The sequence below is a fragment of the Mya arenaria genome, chromosome 5, assembly GCF_026914265.1.
Source record: "Mya arenaria isolate MELC-2E11 chromosome 5, ASM2691426v1".
NCBI lineage: Eukaryota > Metazoa > Mollusca > Bivalvia > Myida > Myidae > Mya > Mya arenaria.
This window is the reverse complement of record NC_069126.1, coordinates 45,287,320-45,305,850: the sequence shown is the minus strand read 5'-3', so window position 1 is coordinate 45,305,850 and position 18,531 is coordinate 45,287,320. Positions and strand designations below refer to the sequence as shown.

Genomic DNA, 18,531 nt, shown 5'->3' with positions numbered 1-18,531 from the left:
GCTGGTGAAGGCATCTTACAAAAAGTCAAGGTCAAAATCCATTACTGACAAACGGTCACATTATTGTGTTAATGATTCTTCAGCTGACCCATTCCATGTGCTGACAGATTGCGTGCACATGTACTCGTATGGAAAATAATTCATACACGGGGAAGTTCCCCGCGTATCTGGGTTTTTTTAATCCCGATATTTGCCATGAATTGTCCCAACCACCCTGCGGCACTGCGTTTTTTATATATTTCTATTTAAGTGAATAAAACTGAGATGAATATCTTGGAACATCTTATACGTGCGTAGTATAACATAGTTACAATCAGCTGTGTGAAGTTAGCTTAACATACGACCTTGGACATTCAAGATCGAATGTCGTGCTAGCACGACATTGGACATTGGACATTCAATATCGAATGTTGTGCTGGCACGACACTGGACATTCAAAATCGAATGTTGTGCTAGTACGACATTGGACATTGGACATTCAAAAGTAAAAGTCGTGCTAGCACGACATTGGACATTCAAAAATGAATGCCAGCACGACATTGGACATTTGGATTTCAAAAATGAATGTCGTGCTAGCACGACATTGGACATTCAAAATTGAATGTTGTGCTGGCACGACATTGGACATTTAAAATCGAATGTCGTGCTAGCACGACATTGGACATTCAAAATAGAATGTCATGCCAGCACAACATTGGACATTGGGATTTCAAAAGTGAAAGTCGTGTTAGCACGACATTGGACATTCAAAAATGAATGTCATGCCAGCACGACATTGGACATCGGAATTTCAAAAATGAATGTCGTGCTAGCACGACATTGGAAATTGGACATTTAAAATCGAATGTCGTGCTGCCACGACATTGGACATTCAAAATCGAATTTTTTGCTGGCACGACATTAGACATTGGACATGCAAACGTGAAAGTCGTGCTAGCACAACATTGAACATTGGACATTCAAAAATAAATGTCGTGCCAGCACGACATTGGACATTGGGATTTCAAAAATGAATGTCGTGCTAGCACGACATTGGACATTGGACATTCACAATCAAATTTTTTGCTGGCACGACATTAGACATGCAAACGTGAAAGTCGTGCTAGCACGACATTGAACATTGGACATTCAAAAATGAATGTCGTACCAGCACGACATTGGACATTGGGATTTCAAAAATGAATGTCGTGCTAGCACGACATTGGACATTCAAAATCGAATGTTGTGCTGGCACGCCATTGAACATTTGACATTCGAAAATGAATGTCGTGCCAGCACGACATTGGACATTGGGATTTCAAAAATGAATGTCGTGCTAGCACGACATTGGACATTCAAAATCACATGTTGTGCTGGCACGACATTGATCATTTGACATTCAAAAATGAATGTCGTGCCAGCACGACATTGGACATTGGGATTTCAAAAATGAATGTCGTGCTAGCACGACATTGGACATTGGACATTCAAAATCGAACTTTTTGCTGGCACGACATTAGACATTGGACAAGCAAACGTGAAAGTCGTGCTAGCACGACATTGAACATTGGACATTCAAAAATGAATGTTGTGCCAGCACGACATTGGACATTGGGATTTCAAAAATGAATGTCGTGCTAGCACGACATTGGACATTCAAAATCGAATGTTGTGCTGGCACGACATTGGACATTGGATATTCAAAAGTGAAAGTCGTGCTAGCACGACATTGGGCATTGGACATTCAAAATCGAATGTTGTGCTGGCACAACATTGGACATTGGACATTCAAAAGTGAAAGTCGTGCTAGCACGACAATGGACATTGGACATTCAAAAATGAATGTTGTGCTGGCACAACATTGGACATTGGACATTCAAAAGTGAAAGTCGTGCTAGCACGACAATGGACATTGGACATTCAAAAATGAATGTCGTGCCAGCACGACATTGGACATTGGAATTTCAAAAATGAATGTCGTGCTAGCACGACATTGGACATTCGACATTCAAAATCGAATGTTGTGCTGGCACGACATAGGACATTGGACATTCAAAAGTGAATGTTGTGCTGGCACGACATTGGACATTGGCCATTCAAAATCGAATTTTTTGCTGGCACGACATTAGACATTAGACATTCAAAATCGAATGTTGTGCTGGCACGACATTTGACATTGGACATTCAAAAGTGAAAGTCGTGCTAGCAGGACATTGGACATTGGACATTCAAAACTGAAAGTCGTGCCAGCACGACATTGGACATTGGACATTCAAAACTGAAAGTCGTGCTGGCACAACATTGGACATTGGACATTCAAAAGTGAAAGTCGTGCCAGCACGACATTGGACATTGGAATTTCAAAAATGAATGTCGTGCTAGCACGACATTGGACATTCAAAATCGAATGTTGTGCTGGCACGACATTGGACATTCAAAAGTGAATGCTGTGCTGGCACGACATTGGACATTCAAAAGTGAATGTTGTGCTGGCACGACATTGGACATTGGCCATTCAAAATCGAATTTTTTGCTGGCACGACAGTAGACATTGGACATTCAAAATCGAATGTTGTGACTAATTGAGTCGATAAAAAATAAGTCGACAGGCAGTAATAGGTTACTTAATCGGCTCATTGACAATATTTCGTGTTATAATACGTAAAACCAGATAAAGTAGATGTAGGAACGATTACATTTATATTTTTTTGAATCATCAATGCATGTGTATATTTTCCATATGTCATCATATACTGTGAATATAATTATCTTCACTTCGTTTATAAATGGTACTGGATGTGTAGCAGTGGTTTGTAAACACTTAAGCCTATTAAAAGTATGCCATTTCGAAAGCATTATCACTGTTTGTCTACATATAATCCACGACCATTCATAAGTATTTTCATTTGAATCTTTCTCTGCATATGTGACATCATTTATATCTGAATCATGCTTAAGTTTCAAATATTGCTATGGAATCGTAATGACAATGCTCTCTTGGTATTTATAAATTTATAATGGGTCATTGCTTTTGTGATCTCTAACCCTTTTAAAATAATTTTAAGACAATATCTCAAAAAAATTAATTCCGAAAATTGCATGCCATCCGAATTAATTAAAAGTCGGTAGAAAACATTCATTCATAAAACATGTCATACATTAATTTGAATGTGCCAGCACGACTTTCATTTTTGAAAGTCCAATGTCGTGCTGGCACGACCTTCATTTATGACTGTCGAATGTCCAGCACGACTTTCAATTTTGAATGTCCAATGTTCGATGTCGTTCCAGCACAACATTCGATTTAAATCATTTTTGAAATCCCAATGTCTAATGTCGTGCTGGCACGACATTCATTTTTGAATGTCCAATGTCCAATGTCGTGCCAGCACGACTTTTAGTTTTGAATGTCCAATGTCCAATGTCGTGCCAGCACAACATTCGATTTTGAATGTCCAATGTCGTGCTAGCACGACATTCATTTTTGAAATCCTTATGTCCAATGTCGTGCTAGCACGACATTCATTATTGAAATCCCAATGTCCAGTGTCCAATGTCGTGCTGGCGCGACATTCATTTTTGAATGTCTAATGTCGTGCTAGCACGACTTTCACTTTTGAATGTCCAATGTCGTGCTGGCACGACATTCGATTTTGAATGCCCAATGTCGTGCTAGCACGACATTCGATTTTGAATGTCCAATGTCGTGCCAGCACAACATTCATTTTGAATGTCCAATGTCGTGCTAGCACGACTTTCACTTTCGAATGTCCAATGTCGTGCTAGCACGACATTCATTTTTGAAATCCCAATGTCCAATGTCGTGCTGGCACGGCATTCATTTTTCAATGTCCAATGTCGTGCCAGCACGACATTCATTTTTGAAATCCCAATGTCCAATGACGTGCTGGCACGACCTTCATTTTTGAATGTCCAATGTCGTGCCAGCACGACTTTCAATTTTGAATGTCCAATGTCGTGCCAGCACAACATTCGATCTTGAATGTCCAATGTCCAATGTCGTATGTTTAGCTAACTTCACACAGCTGTTACAATCATACATTATGTGTATAGTAGTACGAATGTAGAAGTTGACCAGTTGTACCAAACCGTTGACTGGCATTATATTAAACAACACGAGGTATTTGTTTAACCACAAATGGTGTTTGTTTAACAATCAAGAAAATAATAATAAAAAAAACTATTTTTCAGGGCAATATGTAGTCCAGTCATAATAGAGGTTGGTCGTTGTTCATTCAAATCATCGTCTCCTCAGAGATATATGAGAACTCATGGTACTACTGTTTACAAATGAACTTCGCATTTCAAAGTTAAAAACAACAACAAAACAATAACATTGAACGATCGTGTGTTCAACTCCGCCCATTTCACCAATTTCACCAAGTAATTTCGAATCAAATGCAACATCCATAGCCTGCCAATCGACTACACACACCTACCAATCGACTACACACGTCAGGGAACCGACTGCGGTGTCGCGTATACGTTAACGTACCACGCGGAGCTTACTACCGAAGACGCGGACTTTTACCACACAAACCATTCATGCAGAGTTTACATTGGCTACACTTCCAGCGACATTAAACAGTACGTTCGCTAGACAATCAGGTTGATAAACGAAACTCTTTAAAGAGTTGAAACTGACTATTCAAAGCCGTTGTTGGTGTAATACAAAATGGCCGTCCCTCCGGTGCAAAATGTCATTGCGATCGTGATGTCTTTAACTGATAGACGGGAACGTTTTGATAAGCTTATTTGCAAAAAATAGTAAAACATTTAAAAACATTTCTTTACAAAATGCAAGTAAAAAAACACGTTGAATGGCTGGACACCACTGACTTTATTTAATGTTAAACCATATAATGGTTATAGGTAAAGACGGCATCTGGTGAAGTGGAAAAGGGCACAACACTAACAGGCCAACACAATGCACTTCGCCAATTAGTAGTAGACCACATTTCATACAATGCATTTTAATAAGCATTTGCATAGCAAATAAGGAGTTTTGAACGATTTTGAACTAAATAACTATTCCCTGCAGTTGTTGTATACTCGATCTAGTGTACGTTCGTGCTCAGGGCGCGCAAATCGGGCAGCAATCACCGGGCTGTTTAACGGGCACAGCGCAACTTGGGGCTGGGCAAGATTGGACCGCACACTCTTTCCTGCCCAGGTTACAGTAGCAACTATTACAGTCGTCATTGCTGGGCATTTCATCCCCTGTAATAAAGGATACAGTACAATTAAATGATTGTACGGTGAACAGATTATTTGCAATTTTAAAAAAGCTCTTATTTTATATGTAAGAGTTCAATTGTGACCATTTATAGAAAATAGAGAGGGCCGAGGTAACCAGCTCTATTTTCTGAAGATTTGAAAATCCTCGACTGTCATTGACCCAAACAAAACTGCAAACACCAAGTAGTGTCATTGGTGCACACAAAAAAGCAAAGTTATCATGGATCATGCCAGCCTACACGATCAGATGTGTGACAAACATTGAGCCTAATCTACGTTAATGTGGTTTAATCTTATAAAGGTCACGTTCGATTATGGCTCATTTGTTTTACTATAATCAGAGAGACTTTATCTTGACTATCAATGAAAAGACATGGATGTTTTCTTCCATTCAACCAAAAGGCCATACCTTTATGTATACGTTATTGTATCGATGTTTGGCTCCACAGTGTCCCCGTGTAACGTTAGTGGTTATTGTATCGATGTCTTGCTCTACAGTGTCCCCGTGTAACGTTAGTGGTTATCGTGTCGATGTTTTGCTCTACAGTGACCCCGTGTAACGTTAGTGGTTACTGTATCGCTGTTTGGCTCTGCAGTGTCCCCGTTTAACGTTAGTGGTTTTTGTATCGATGCCTTGCTCTACAGTGTCCCCGTGTAACGTTAGTGGTTTTTGTATCGATGACTTGCTCTACAGTATCCCCGTTTAACGTTAGTAATTATCGTGTCGATGTTTTGCTCTACAGTGTCCCAAAATAACGTTAGTGGTTTTTGTATCGATGTCTTGCTCCACAGTGTCCCCGTGTAACGTTAGTGGTTATTGTATCGATGATTTTCTCTACAGTGTCCCCGTGTAACGTTAGTGGTAATTGTATCGATGTTTTGCTCTACAGTGTCCCCGTGTAACGTTAGTGGTTATTGTATCGATGTCTTGCTCTACAGTGACCCCGTGTAACGTTAGTGGTTATTGTATCGATGTTTTCCTCTACAGTGTCCCCGTGTAACGTTAGTGGTTATTGTATCGATGTTTTGCTCTACAGTGTCCCCGTGTAACGTTAGTGGTTATCGTGCCAATGTCTTGCTCTACAGTGACCCCGTGTAACGTTAGTGGTTACCGTGTCGATGTTTTGTTCTACTGTGACCGCGTGTAACGCAAGTGGTTATTGTATTGATGTATTTCTCTACTGTATCCCCATGTAACGTTAGTGGTTTTTGTATCGATGTCTTGCTCTACAGTGTCCCCGTGTAACGTAAGTGGTTATTGTATTGATGTATTTCTCTACTGTATCCCCGTGTAACGTTAGTGGTTATTGTATCGATGACTTGCTCTACAGTGTCCCCGTATAACGTTAGTGGTTATTGTATCGATGTTTTGCTCTACAGTGACCCCGTGTAACGTTAGTGTTATCGTATCGATGTTTTGCTCTACAGTGTCCCCGTGTAACGTTGTTGGTTATCGTGTCGATGTTTTGGTCTACAGTGTCCCCGTGTAACGTTAGTGGTTATTGTATCGATGTTTTGCTCTACAGTGTCCCCGTGTAACGTTAGTGGCTATTGTATCGATGTTTTTATCTACATTTTCACCGTGTAACGTTAGTGGTTATTGTACCGATGTTTTGCTATACTGTTTCCCCGTTTAACGTTAGTGGTTATTGTATCGATGTCTTGCTCTGCAGTGTTCCCGTGTAAGTGGCTATTATATCAATGCTTTGCTCTAGAGTGTCCCCGTGTAACGTTAGTAATTATCCTGTCGATGTTTTGCTCAACAGTGTCCTCGTGTAACGTTAGTAATTATCGTGTCGATGTTTTGTTCAATAGTGTCCCGTGTAACGTTAGTAATTATCGTGTCGATGTCTTGCTCTACAGAGTCCCCGTGTAACGTTAGTTGTTATTGTATCGATGTTTTGCTCTACAGTGTCCCCGTGTAACTTTAGTGGTTATTGTATCGATGTTTTGCTCTACAGTGTCCGCGTGTAACGTTAGTGGTTATTGTATCGATGTGTTGCACTACAGTGACCCTGTGTAACGTTAGTGGTCATCGTATCGATGTTTTGCTCTACTGTGTCTCCGTGTAACGTTAGTGGTTATTGTATCGATGTCTTGCTCTACAGTGTCGCCGTGTAACGTTAGTGGTAATCGTGTCGATGTATTCCTTTACAGTGTCCCCGTGTAACGTTAGTGGTTATCGTATCGATGTTTTGCTCTACAGTGACCCTGTGTAACGTTAGTGGTTATCGTATCGATGTTTTGCTCTACTGTGTCCCCGTGTAACGTTAGTGGTTATTGCATCAATGTCTTGCTTTACAGTGGCCCCGTGTAACGTTAATGGTTTTTATATCGATGTTTTGCTCTACCGTGTCCCCGTGTAACGTAAGTGATTATTGTGTCGAAGATTTGCTCTACAGTGTCCCCGTGTAACGTTAGTGGTTTTTGTGTCGAAGTTTTGCTCAAGAGTGTCCCCGTGTAACGTTATTAACTATCCTGTCGATGTTTTGCTCAACAGTGTCCTCGTGTAAAGTTAGTTATTATCGTGTCGATGTCTTGCTCCACAATGTCCCCGTGTAACGTTAGTGGTTATTGTATCGATGTTTTGCTCTACAGTGTCCCCGTGTAACGTTAGTGGCTATTGTATCGATGTTTTACTCTGCAGTGACCCCGTGTAACGTTAGTGGCTATTGTATCGATGTTTTACTCTGCAGTGACCCCGTATAACGTTAGTGGCTATTGCATCGATGTTTTGCTATTCTGTGTCCCCGTGTAATTTAATTGGTTATTGTATCGATGTGTTGCTCTACAGAGCCCCCGTGTAACGTTAGTGGTTATTGTATCGATGTCTTCCTCTACAGCGTCCCCGTGTAACGTTAGTGGTTATCGTGTCGATGTTTTGCTCTACAGTGACCCCGTGTCACGTTAGTGATTATCAAGTCGATGTTTTGCTCTACAGTGACCACGTGTAACGTTAGTGGTTATGGTACCGATGTCATGCTCAACAGTGACACTGTGTAACGTTAGTGGTTCTCGTATCGATGTTTAGCTCTCCAGTGACCCCGTGTAACGTTAGTGGTTATTGTATCAATGTCTTTCTTTACAGTGCCCCCGTGTAACGATAATGGTTTTGTGTCGATGTTTTGCTATACAGTGTCCCCGTGTTACGTTAGTCGTTATTGTGTCGATGTTTTGGTCTACAGTGTCCCCGTGTACCGTTAGTGGCTATTGTATTGATGTTTCTTTACAGTGTCCCCGTGTAAGTGGCTATTGTATCAATGTTTTGCTCTACAGTGTCCCCGTTTAACGTTAGTGGTTATTGTATCGATGTATTGCTCTACAGTGTCCCCGTGTAACGTTAGTGGTTATCGTATCGATGTTTTGCTCTTCTGTGTCCCAGTGTAACGTTAGTGGTTTTTGTATCGATGTGTTGCTCTACAGTGACCCGGTGTAACGTTAGTGGTTATTTTATCGATGTGTTGCTCTACAGTGCCCCCGTGTAACGTTAGTGGTTATTGTATCGATGTCTTGCTCTACAGAGTCCCTGTGTAACGTTAGTGGTTATCGTGACGATGTGTTACTCTATAGTGACCCCGTGTAACGTTAGTGGCTATTGTATTGTTGTTTTTATCTACATTTTCCCCGCGTAAAGTTAGTGGTTATCGTGTCGATGTTTTGCTCTACTGTGACCCCGTGTAACGTAAGTGGTTAGTGTATCGATGTCTTGCTCTTCAGAGTCCCCGTGTAACGTTAGTGGTTATCGTGTCGATATCTTGCTCTACAGTGACCCCGTGTAACGTTAGTTGGTATTGTATCGATGCTTTGCTCTACAGTGACCCCGTGTAACGTTAGTGGCTATTGTATCGATGTTTTACTCTACAGTGACCCCGTGTAACGTTAGTGGTTATTGTATCGATGTTTTGCTCTACAGTGTCCCCGTGTAACGTTAGTGGTTATTGTATCGATGTCTTGCTCTACAGTGTCCCCGTGTAACGTTAGTGGTTATTGTATCCATGTGTTGCTTTACAGTTTCCCTGTGTAACGTTAGTGGTTATCGTATCGATGTTTTGCTCTTCAGTGTCCCCGTGTAACGTTAGTGGTTATTGTATCGATGTGTTGCCCTACAGTAACCCTGTGTAACTTTAGTGGTTATCGTATCGATGTTTTGCTCTACAGTGTCCCCGTGTAACGTTAGTGGTTATTGTATCGATGTTTTGCTCTACAGTGTCCCCGTGTAACGTTAGTGGTTATTGTATCGATGTTTTGCTATACAGTGTCCCCGTGTAACGTTAGTGGTTATTGTATCGATGTTTTGCTCTACAGTGACCCCGTGTAACGTTAGTGGTTATCGTATCGATGTTTTGCTCTACAGTGTCTCCGTGTAACGTTAGTGGTTATTGTATCGATGTCTTGCTCTACAGTGTCCCAGTGTAACGTTAGTTGTTATCGTGTCGATGTCTGGCTCTACAGTTTCCCCTTTAAACGTTAGTGGTTATCGTATCGATGTTTTGCTCTACAGCGTCCCCGTGTAACGTTAGTGATAATCATGTCGATGTTTTGCTCTACAGTGACCCCTTGTAACGTTAGTAGTTACTGTACCGATGTCTTGCTCTACAGTGACCCTGTGTAACGTTAGTGGTTATCGTATCGATGTTTTGCTCAACAGTGTCCCCGTGTAACGTTAGTGGTTATTGTATCAATATCTCGCTTTACAGTGGCCACGTGTAACGTTAATGTTTTTTGTGTCGATGTTTTGCTCAACAGTTTCCCCGTGTAACGTTAGTGATTATTGTGTCGATGTTATGTTCTACAGTGTCCCCGTGTAACGTTAGTGGACTTTGTGAGGAAGTTTTGCTCAACAGTATCCCCGTGTAACGGTATTAATTATCCTGTCGATGTTTTGCTCAACAGTGTACCCGTGTAAAGTTAGTTATTATCGTGCCGATGTCTTGGTCTACAATGTCCCCGTGTAACGTTAGTGGTGATTGTATCGATGTTTTGCTCTACAGTGTCCCCGTGTATCGTTAGTGGTTATTGTATCGATGTCTTGCTCTACAGTGTCCCCGTGAAACGTTAGTGGTTATTGTATCGATGTCTTGCTCTACAGTGACCCTGTGTAACGTTAGTGGTTATCGTATCGATGTTTTGCTCTACTGTGTCCCCGTGTAACGTTAGTGGTTATTGTATCGATGTATTGCTCTACAATGACCCGGTGTAACGTTAGTGGTTATTGTATCGATGTGTTGCTCTACAGTGTCCCCGTGTAACGTTAGTGGTTATTGTATCGATGTATTGCTCTACAATGTCCTTGTGTAACGTTAGTGGTTATCGTGTCGATGTTTTGCTCTATGGTGACCCCGTGTAACGTTAGTGGCTATTGTATTGTTGTTTTTATCTACATTTTCCCCGTGTAAAGTTAGTGGTTATCGTGTCGATGTTTTGCTCTACAGTGACCCCGTGTAACGTTAGAGATTATCGTGTCGATGTTTTGCTCTACGTGTCCCCCGTGTAACGTAAGTGGTTAGTGTATCAATGACTTGCTCTACAGTGTCCCCGTGTAACGTTAGTGGTTATTATATCGATATCTTGCTCTACTGTGTCCCCGTGTAACGTTAGTGGTTATCGTGTCGATGTCTTGCTCTACAGTGACCCCGTGTAACGTTAGTTGTTATTGTATCGATGTTTTGCTCTACAGTGACCCCGTGTAACGTTAGTGGCTATTGAATCGATGTTTTACTCTGCAGTGACCCCGTGTAACGTTAGTGGCTATTGTATCGATGTTTTGCTGTTTTGTGTCATAGTGTAATGTTAGTGGCTATTGCATCGATGTTTTACTCTGCAGTGACCCCATGTAACGTTAGTGCCTATTGCATCGGTGTTTTGCTCTGCAGTGTCCCTGTGTAATGTTGGTGGCTATTGTATCGATGTTTTACTCTGCAGTGACCCCGTGTAACGTTAGTGGCTATTGCATCGATGTTTTGTTTTTCTGTGTTCCCGTGTAAGTGGCTATTGTATCAATGTTTTGCTCTACAGTGTCCCCGTGTAACGTAAGTGGTTATTGTATCGATGATTTGCTCAACAGTGTCCCCGTGTAACGTTATTAATTATCCTGTCGATGTTTTCCTCAACAGTGTCCCCGTGTAAAGTAATTAATTATCGTGTCTATGTCTTGCACTACAATGTCCCCGTGTAACGTTAGTGGTTATTGTATCGATGTTTTGCTCTACCGTGTCCCCGTGTAACGTTAGTGGTTATTGTATCGATGTCTTGCTCTACAGTGTCCCCGTGTAACGTTAGTGGTTATTGTATCGATGTATTGCTCTACAGTGACAATGTGTAACGTTAGTGGTCATTGTATCGATGTTTTGCTCTACTGTGTCCCCGTGTAACGTTAGTGGTTATTGTATCGATGTGTTGCTCTACAGTGTCATCGTGTTACGTTAGTGGTTATTGTATCGATGTGTTGCTCTACAGTGCCCCCGTGTAACGTTAGTGGTTTGTTGTATCGATGTCTTGCTCTACAGTGTCCCTGTGTAACGTTAGTGGTTATCGTGTCGATGCTTTGCTCTTTAGTGACCCCGTGTAACGTTAGTGGCTATTGTATTGTTGTTTTTATCTACATTTTCCCTGTGTAAAGTTAGTGGTTATCGTGTCGATGTTTTGCTCTACTGTGACCCCATGTAACGTTAGAGATTATCATGTCGATGTTTTGCCCAACGTGTCCCCCGTGTAACGTTAGTGGTTAGTGTATTGATGTTTTGCTCTACAGTGTCCACGTGTAACGTTAGTGGCTATTGTATCGATGTCTTGCTCTACGGAGTCCCCGTGTAACGTTAGTGGTTATCGTGTCGATGTCTTGCTCTACAGTGACTCCGTGTAACGTTAGTTGTTATTGTATTGATGTTTTGCTCTACAGTGACCCCGTGTAACGTAAGTGGCTATTGTATCGATGTGTTACTCTGCAGTGACCCCGTGTAACGTTAGTTGCTGTTGCATCGATGTTTTGCTATTCTGTGTCCTCGTGTAATTTAAGTGGTTATCGTGTCGATGTTTTGCTATACTCTATCCCCGTGTAACGTAAGTGGCTATTGTATCGATATCTTGCTCTACAGTGTCCCCGTGTAACGTTAATGGCTATTGTATCGATTTTTGTTATCTACATTTTCCCGGTGTAACGTTAGTTGTTATTGTATCGATGTTTCTCAACAGTGTCCCCATGTAAGTGGCTATTGTATCAATGTTTTGCTCTACAGTGTCCCCTTGTAACGTTAGTGGTTATTGTATCGAGTTTTGCTCAACATTGTCCCCGTGTAACGTTAGTAATTATCCTCTCGATGTTTTGCTCAACAGTGTCCCCGAGTAACGTTAGTAATTATCGTGTCGATGACTTGCTCTACAGTGTCCCCTTGTAACGTACGTGGTTATTGTATCGATGTTTTGCTCTACAATGTCCCCGTGTAACGTAAGTGGTTATTGTATCGATGTGTTGCTCTATAGTGACCCTGTGTAACGTTAGTGGTTATTCTATCGATGTTTTGCTCTACTGTGTCCCCGTGTAACGTTAGTGGTTATTGTATCGATGTCTTTCTCTAAAGTGTCCCCGTGTAACGTTAGTGGTTATCGTGTCGATGTTTTGCTCTACTTTGTCCACGTGTAACGTTAGTGGCTATTGTATCGATGTTTTATCTACATTTTCCTCTTGTAACGTTAGTGGTTATTGTATCGATGTTTTGCTCTACTGTGACCCCGTGTAACGTTAGTGGTTATCGTGTCGATGTTTTGCTCTACTGTGACCCCGTGTAACGTTAGTGATTATCGTGTCGATGTTTTGCTCTACAGTGTCCCCCGTGTAACGTTAGTGGTTATTGTATCGATGTCTTGGTCTACACTGTCCCCGTGTAATGTTAGTGGCTATTGTATGGATGTTTTGCTCTACAGTGTCCCCGCGTGACCCCGTGTAACGTTAGGGGCTTTTGTATCGATGTTTACTCTGCAGTGACCCCGTGTAACGTTAGTGGCTATTGTATCGATGTTTTGCTCTTTTGTGTCCCCGTGTAATTTTAGTGATTATCGTGTCTATGTTTTGCTAAACTGTATCTCCGTGTAACGTTAGTGGTTATTGTATCGATGTCTTGCTCTACAGTGCCCCCGTGTTACTTTAGTGGTTATCGTATCGATGTTTTGCTCTACAGTGACCTCGTGTAACATTTGGGGCTATTGTATCGATGTTTTATCTACATTTTCCTCTTGTAACGTTAGTGGTTTTTGTGTCGATGGTTTCCTCTACAGTGTCCCCGTGTAACGTTTGTGCCTATTGCATCGATGTTTTGCTCTACAGTGTCCGCGGTTAACGTTAGTGGTTATCGTATCAATGTTTTGCTCTACAGTGTCCCCGTGTAACGTTAGTGGTGATGGTATCGATGTTTTGCTCTACAGTGACCCCGTGTAACGTTAGTGGTTATTGTATCGATGTGATACTCTGCAGTGACCCCGTGTAACGTTAGTGGTTATCGTGTCGATGTTTTGCTTTACAGTGTCCCCGTGTAACGTTAGTGGTTATTGTATCGATGTCAACTGTGTCCTCGTGTAACGTTAGTAATTATCTTGTCGATGTTTTGCTCTACGGTGTCCACGTGTAACGTTAGTAATTGTCGTGTCGATGTCTTGCTCTACAGTTTCCCTGTGTAACGTTAGTAATTATCGTGGCGATGTCTTGCTCTACAGTGTCCCCCGTGTAGAGTTAGTGGTTATTGTACCGCTGTCTTGCTCTACAGTGTCCCCTTGTAACGTTAGTGGTGATTGTATCGATGTTTTGCTCTACAGTGTCCCCCTGTGTATCGTTAGTGGTTATTGTATCGATGTCTTGCTCTACAGTGTCCCCGTGAAACGTTAGTGGTTATTGTATTTATGTTAACGTGGTTATTGTATTGATGTCTTTCTCTACAGTGACCCGGTGTAACGTTAGTGGTTATTGTATTGATGTCTTTCTCTACAGTGTCCCCGTGTAACGTTAGTGGTTATTGTATTGATGTCTTTCTCTACAGTGTCCCCGTGTAACGTTAGTGGTTATTGTATTGATGTCGTTCTCTACAGTGTCCCCGTGTAACGTTAGTGGTTATTGTTTCGATGTTTTGCTCTACAGTGTCCCCGTGTAACGTTAGTGGTTATTGTGTCGATGTTTTGCTCTACAGTGTCCCCGTGTAATGTTAATGGTTATTGTGTCGATGGTTTGCTCTACAGTGACCCCGTGTAACGTTAGTGGTTATTGTGTCGATGTGTTGCTCTACAGTGACCCCGTGTAATGTTAGTGGTTATTGTGTCGATGTGTTGCTCTTCAGTGTCCCCGTGTAAAGTTAGTGGTAATTGTGTCGATGTGTTGCTCTACAGTGTCCATGTGTTACGTTAGTGGTTATTGTATCGATGTTTTGGTCTACATTGTCCCCCGTGTAACGTTAGTGGTTATTGTATCAATTTTTTGCTCAACAGTGACCCCGTGTAACGTTTGTGAAGCAGATTTGAATCACTTGGTCAACCAGAGTCTGATTTTAATGAGATGCAGTCAGTGTTTTGATGTTTCAACCGGAAATCATTTCTTTGAATTAACTATGCAAAACGTTGATCAATTACGATGTAATAGACGATGGTGTTGATCATCTCTGTTTGAAATCATCCAGTTTACCTGGCTGTGTTTTGTAGCACCAGCTATAAATAGCGTCTTTGCAGTTTCATTAATTAATATGACAAACCAGCTATAAAATAACCTTTGTGTTCGAAATTATATTTTATCCAATGTGATGGGTTATATTTCCTAATCTGCCTACATTTCATTTGGTAAATCAGAATTGAATGGCGAATTTGAGAAATACTGTCATTCCATGAACAAAAGATAATCTTTAAATTCAAAAGTAGATCTAATGTAATTGTCAAAAGAAGAAGTAAACACAATTAGGTAAGAAGAAAATCAAATTCGTTGTTTCGTTGTTACGCATGTTTACATTTGTTTTATATAAACCTTACCTTCATTAAAAGATATTCCATTTTCACTGCAGCCTGAAAATAAAAGGAAACACGTTGGATTGGTCAGTCAGATGATGTTCATACATTCATACATATGGGTATTTTTGTGTTGATTTATAACTGCATCGTAGACATCTCGTTTAAGAATGAACAAAAAAAAATCAATTTGTCAATTATCGTTCTCTTAAAAGAAAAGCAAAGTTCTGGTAACCCCCCGAAATCGGCCGTTACATACCGTCTGGTTTGGCTGACAGGAGCCGTTACATACCGTCAGGCGGCTGACAGGAGCCGTTACATACCGTCAGGCGGCTGACAGGAGCGTCCACAACCGTCGTTACAGCACTTCTCGTCGTCGGGACATTCGGCATCATTCAGACAGAGGTCGCCGGTCATAACACAGCTGATCATCACGTCGGGGAGCATCGCCGGGCAATTACCGGGCTTGCCGGGCGCGTCTGTCCGTGGAATATAAGCATTATAATTTATAACAGTATTGAGAATGACTTAGTTTAAGAGTTAAGTATAGGCTGCAATTCATGTATTACAAATTACACGGATTTTTACAAATTACACGGATTTTTTTTTTCAGTGGAGCAATAGCGACCAAATATATATGTTCGTTTACCTTGTAATACGTTAACTTTCACCGTCTACACAACTTTTACAGATTACATTTTATCATTTAAACTCAGGTAAGTATATCATTCAGTATGACGTCACGGCCCAGGGAATACATCGATAAAGCTGTGTACGCCAATAACCGAACTTGATATAGTGCATGAGATACACGGTTCTGATTGGCCTCTTTGAAGCGATGAACTTTCATACCAAAAAAAAAAAAATACTTTGCCCGATTTAAGACATGATAAAATAATAGTTACACACAACAATAAGTCATTAAGTCATTCCATGTATGATGATTAAAACAAAATGTCTCTAAGACTAATATAAGATATCACAACATAAGACAGCTGTGGCGGACAATAAATATCTACCTTATTGTTATTGTGTCAGGAAAACGTTTGGCTTCTGTGCCTTGAAAGACATTATTATTATCCTTATTTTCATCATGAAATGTCTCCTTACCCGGACATGAAGGGCAACACTGGCCAGGTTTCATAGTCGGAGTCACGCCTCCGGGGCAGTCGGTCCGTTGAGGGCACGTGGTGCCCGAACAGTCATCCGGGCAGCTGGGACAGCAGTCTCCGACCTTTGTCACCGGCATCGTGCCAACAGCACATGGTTCCATTACGGGGCAAGCAACTCTCGCGCATGGATCCGGCGGACATGTTTCACAGCATTCCCCTGGCTTCATCACCCTCTTTGCACCGCCCGGGCAAGGCGGCTGGAGTGGACAGGCAACCCCCGCGCAGGGATCAGGCGGGCAGGTAGGGCAGCATTCTCCTGGTTTTCGTGCGGGTGCCAAGCCCGGTCCGCAGAGTGGCCATTCACAAGGAACGTTCACGCACGGGTCAGCTAGGCAAGAGGAACAGCAGTCGCCTGGCTTTTTCACTGGGTCTGCGCCACCAGGACAGCTTAGTAGTGGACAAATTCGTCCTTCACATGTATCCGGTGGGCAGCTTTTACAGCATTCTTCGGGATTTATGATGGGATCCAAGTTACCCGGACATTTTAATGGAATCGTTGGACACAATGTCATGATTCCAGCACACGGGTCAGGCGGGCAACTCGGGCAGCAATCTCCGGGTTTCACCGAAGGCTTTGCGTTTTCCGGACAGTCAAGTACTTGCATGCAGGATATATTGGAACAATGATCCGGCGGACAGCTCGGGCAGCAATTCCCTGGAAGGGTTATTGGCTTGGTGTTTCCGGGGCATTTCGGAATGCCACACTTTAACAGGGAACAATCCTCTTCCCCTTGTGGACAGCTGAGACAGCAGTCGCCTGGCTTTCGAATTGGCTTGGATCCGCCGGAGCAAATGAGCCTATGTTGTGCACAGTCAACTAGCGCACACATGTCTTGACACTGGAAACAACACTCGCCCGGTGCTTTTATCTGGTTGTTGGGCGGGCAAGGCAGTTTTGGACAGTAATGATAGCTGCATTCTGGCTGAACGGGGCTCTGCCCTCCGACCTTCGGGCCGCCAATGCCTTTGGGAGGTCCACCGCGTCCTACTTTAAAAGGACGACCGCGGCCTACTTTGCCTCGCCGACCCAAACCCTTCCCTCGGCCTCGTTTCCGCCCGCCCTTCCGACCAGCACCTTTCTTTTTATCGGCTGGGCAGCTGAGACAGCAATCGTCTGGCTTCTGAATTGGCTTGGATCCGTCGGAACAAATGGATCCAACTTGTATACAGTCCACCAGCGCACACATGTCTTGACCCGGCCTTTCAAACGCCGGACCGCCACCAACCTTTAGAAGTTTACCGCGCAAGCCTTTGCCCCGCCCTCCTTTGCCTCCCCGAAGCCGGCCCAGTTTTCGGCCTCTACGACCTTTTTGTTTGCCCCGCCCCTTCGCTTTGCCTCGTCCTTGTCCCTGGACGGTAATATATAGGGATAACGTTACAATAACGAACACAACTATTAAAGTCCTCACTTTCATTTTTAATTGCACGATTCTGCTTAATTAAGTGATAACGAATGTTTATGCGACGTCTAGAGGCTTATTATAGTGGCAATAATTGTCAATTACAAATAACGTTCAACAGCAAAATTTTATATTTCCTTTACGTAATACAATTATAACACGCGCTGAAAGAGCATGTCTCTTTGCGTTGACGTAATCGAACGTCATCAGACTGCATTTTCATTTAAATATAAAAAAAACGAAATATAACAGATGCACATAATTAATTAAATTAAAACGAAGGCATGGGTGTAAAGTGTAAACACACTTGCACATGGTCTAGACCTCTTGCATTAAAGACGTATTCCGTGTTACCATTAGTATAACGATGTTTTTATAACTCTAGTAAACCACAAATGTGTTTTACATGCATCCATCAAATAAAACTGGCGACTAGGATTCAAACAACACGAACAATGTTGAAAAAAGACATTTGAATGGATAAAATATTAAGACTGATGATTGGCAGCATGGTTGAATGGCTTCCAGCGTTTCAACGGTATTCAATGATCGTCATTGGATATACAGTGGGAAACACGTTGCAATGGACTAGGAAACATGTTGATTGGAATCAATATAAAGTAATTGTAAGATGACATGAGATAAAATATTTATGATTAAGAATGGGCGGAGTGAGCGAAGCGAACGAACCTTCCTAAATAATTAAAGTTTTACTTCAGCTCATTTAACTGACTTAGAATACAACT

General features: G+C 42.0%; 1 protein-coding gene across 4 annotated transcripts; it reads right to left on the bottom strand.

Annotated features, from left to right (window-relative positions):
- Window positions 1-4,816: 4,816 nt before the first annotated feature.
- On the bottom strand, window positions 4,817-17,979 carry LOC128234291 (uncharacterized protein DDB_G0274171-like). Of its 4 annotated transcripts, XR_008260924.1 has the most exons (5): window positions 16,324-17,979; window positions 15,863-16,056; window positions 15,473-15,692; window positions 15,238-15,270; window positions 5,115-5,220 (listed from the first exon to the last, which is right to left on the bottom strand). XR_008260924.1 is itself a non-coding variant. In XM_052948455.1 (4 exons), the coding sequence occupies exons 1-4, from the start codon at window positions 17,798-17,800 to the stop codon at window positions 5,075-5,077; spliced, it is 1,812 nt and encodes a 603-aa protein (XP_052804415.1). In that variant the 5' UTR covers window positions 17,801-17,965; the 3' UTR covers window positions 4,817-5,074. The 4 variants fall into 4 exon arrangements, 1 of the variants encoding a protein (XP_052804415.1); XM_052948455.1 differs by lacking the exon at window positions 15,863-16,056 and having other exon boundaries at window positions 4,817-5,220; window positions 15,537-15,692; window positions 16,324-17,965; XR_008260923.1 differs by lacking the exon at window positions 15,863-16,056 and having other exon boundaries at window positions 5,113-5,220; window positions 15,506-15,692; window positions 16,324-17,973.
- Between the last annotated feature and the right edge of the window lie 552 nt (window positions 17,980-18,531).

Coding starts and splice junctions, on each gene's coding strand:
- LOC128234291 (XM_052948455.1), bottom strand. CDS start 17,800: ATGAAAGTGAGGACTTTAATAGTTGTGTTCGTTATTGTAACGTTATCC. Junction 15,271..15,536: donor CTCCTGTCAGCCGCCTGACG/GTATGTAACGGC, acceptor TTTTATTTTCAG/GCTGCAGTGAAAATGGAATA. Junction 5,221..15,237: donor TGGAATATCTTTTAATGAAG/GTAAGGTTTATA, acceptor CCTTTATTACAG/GGGATGAAATGCCCAGCAAT.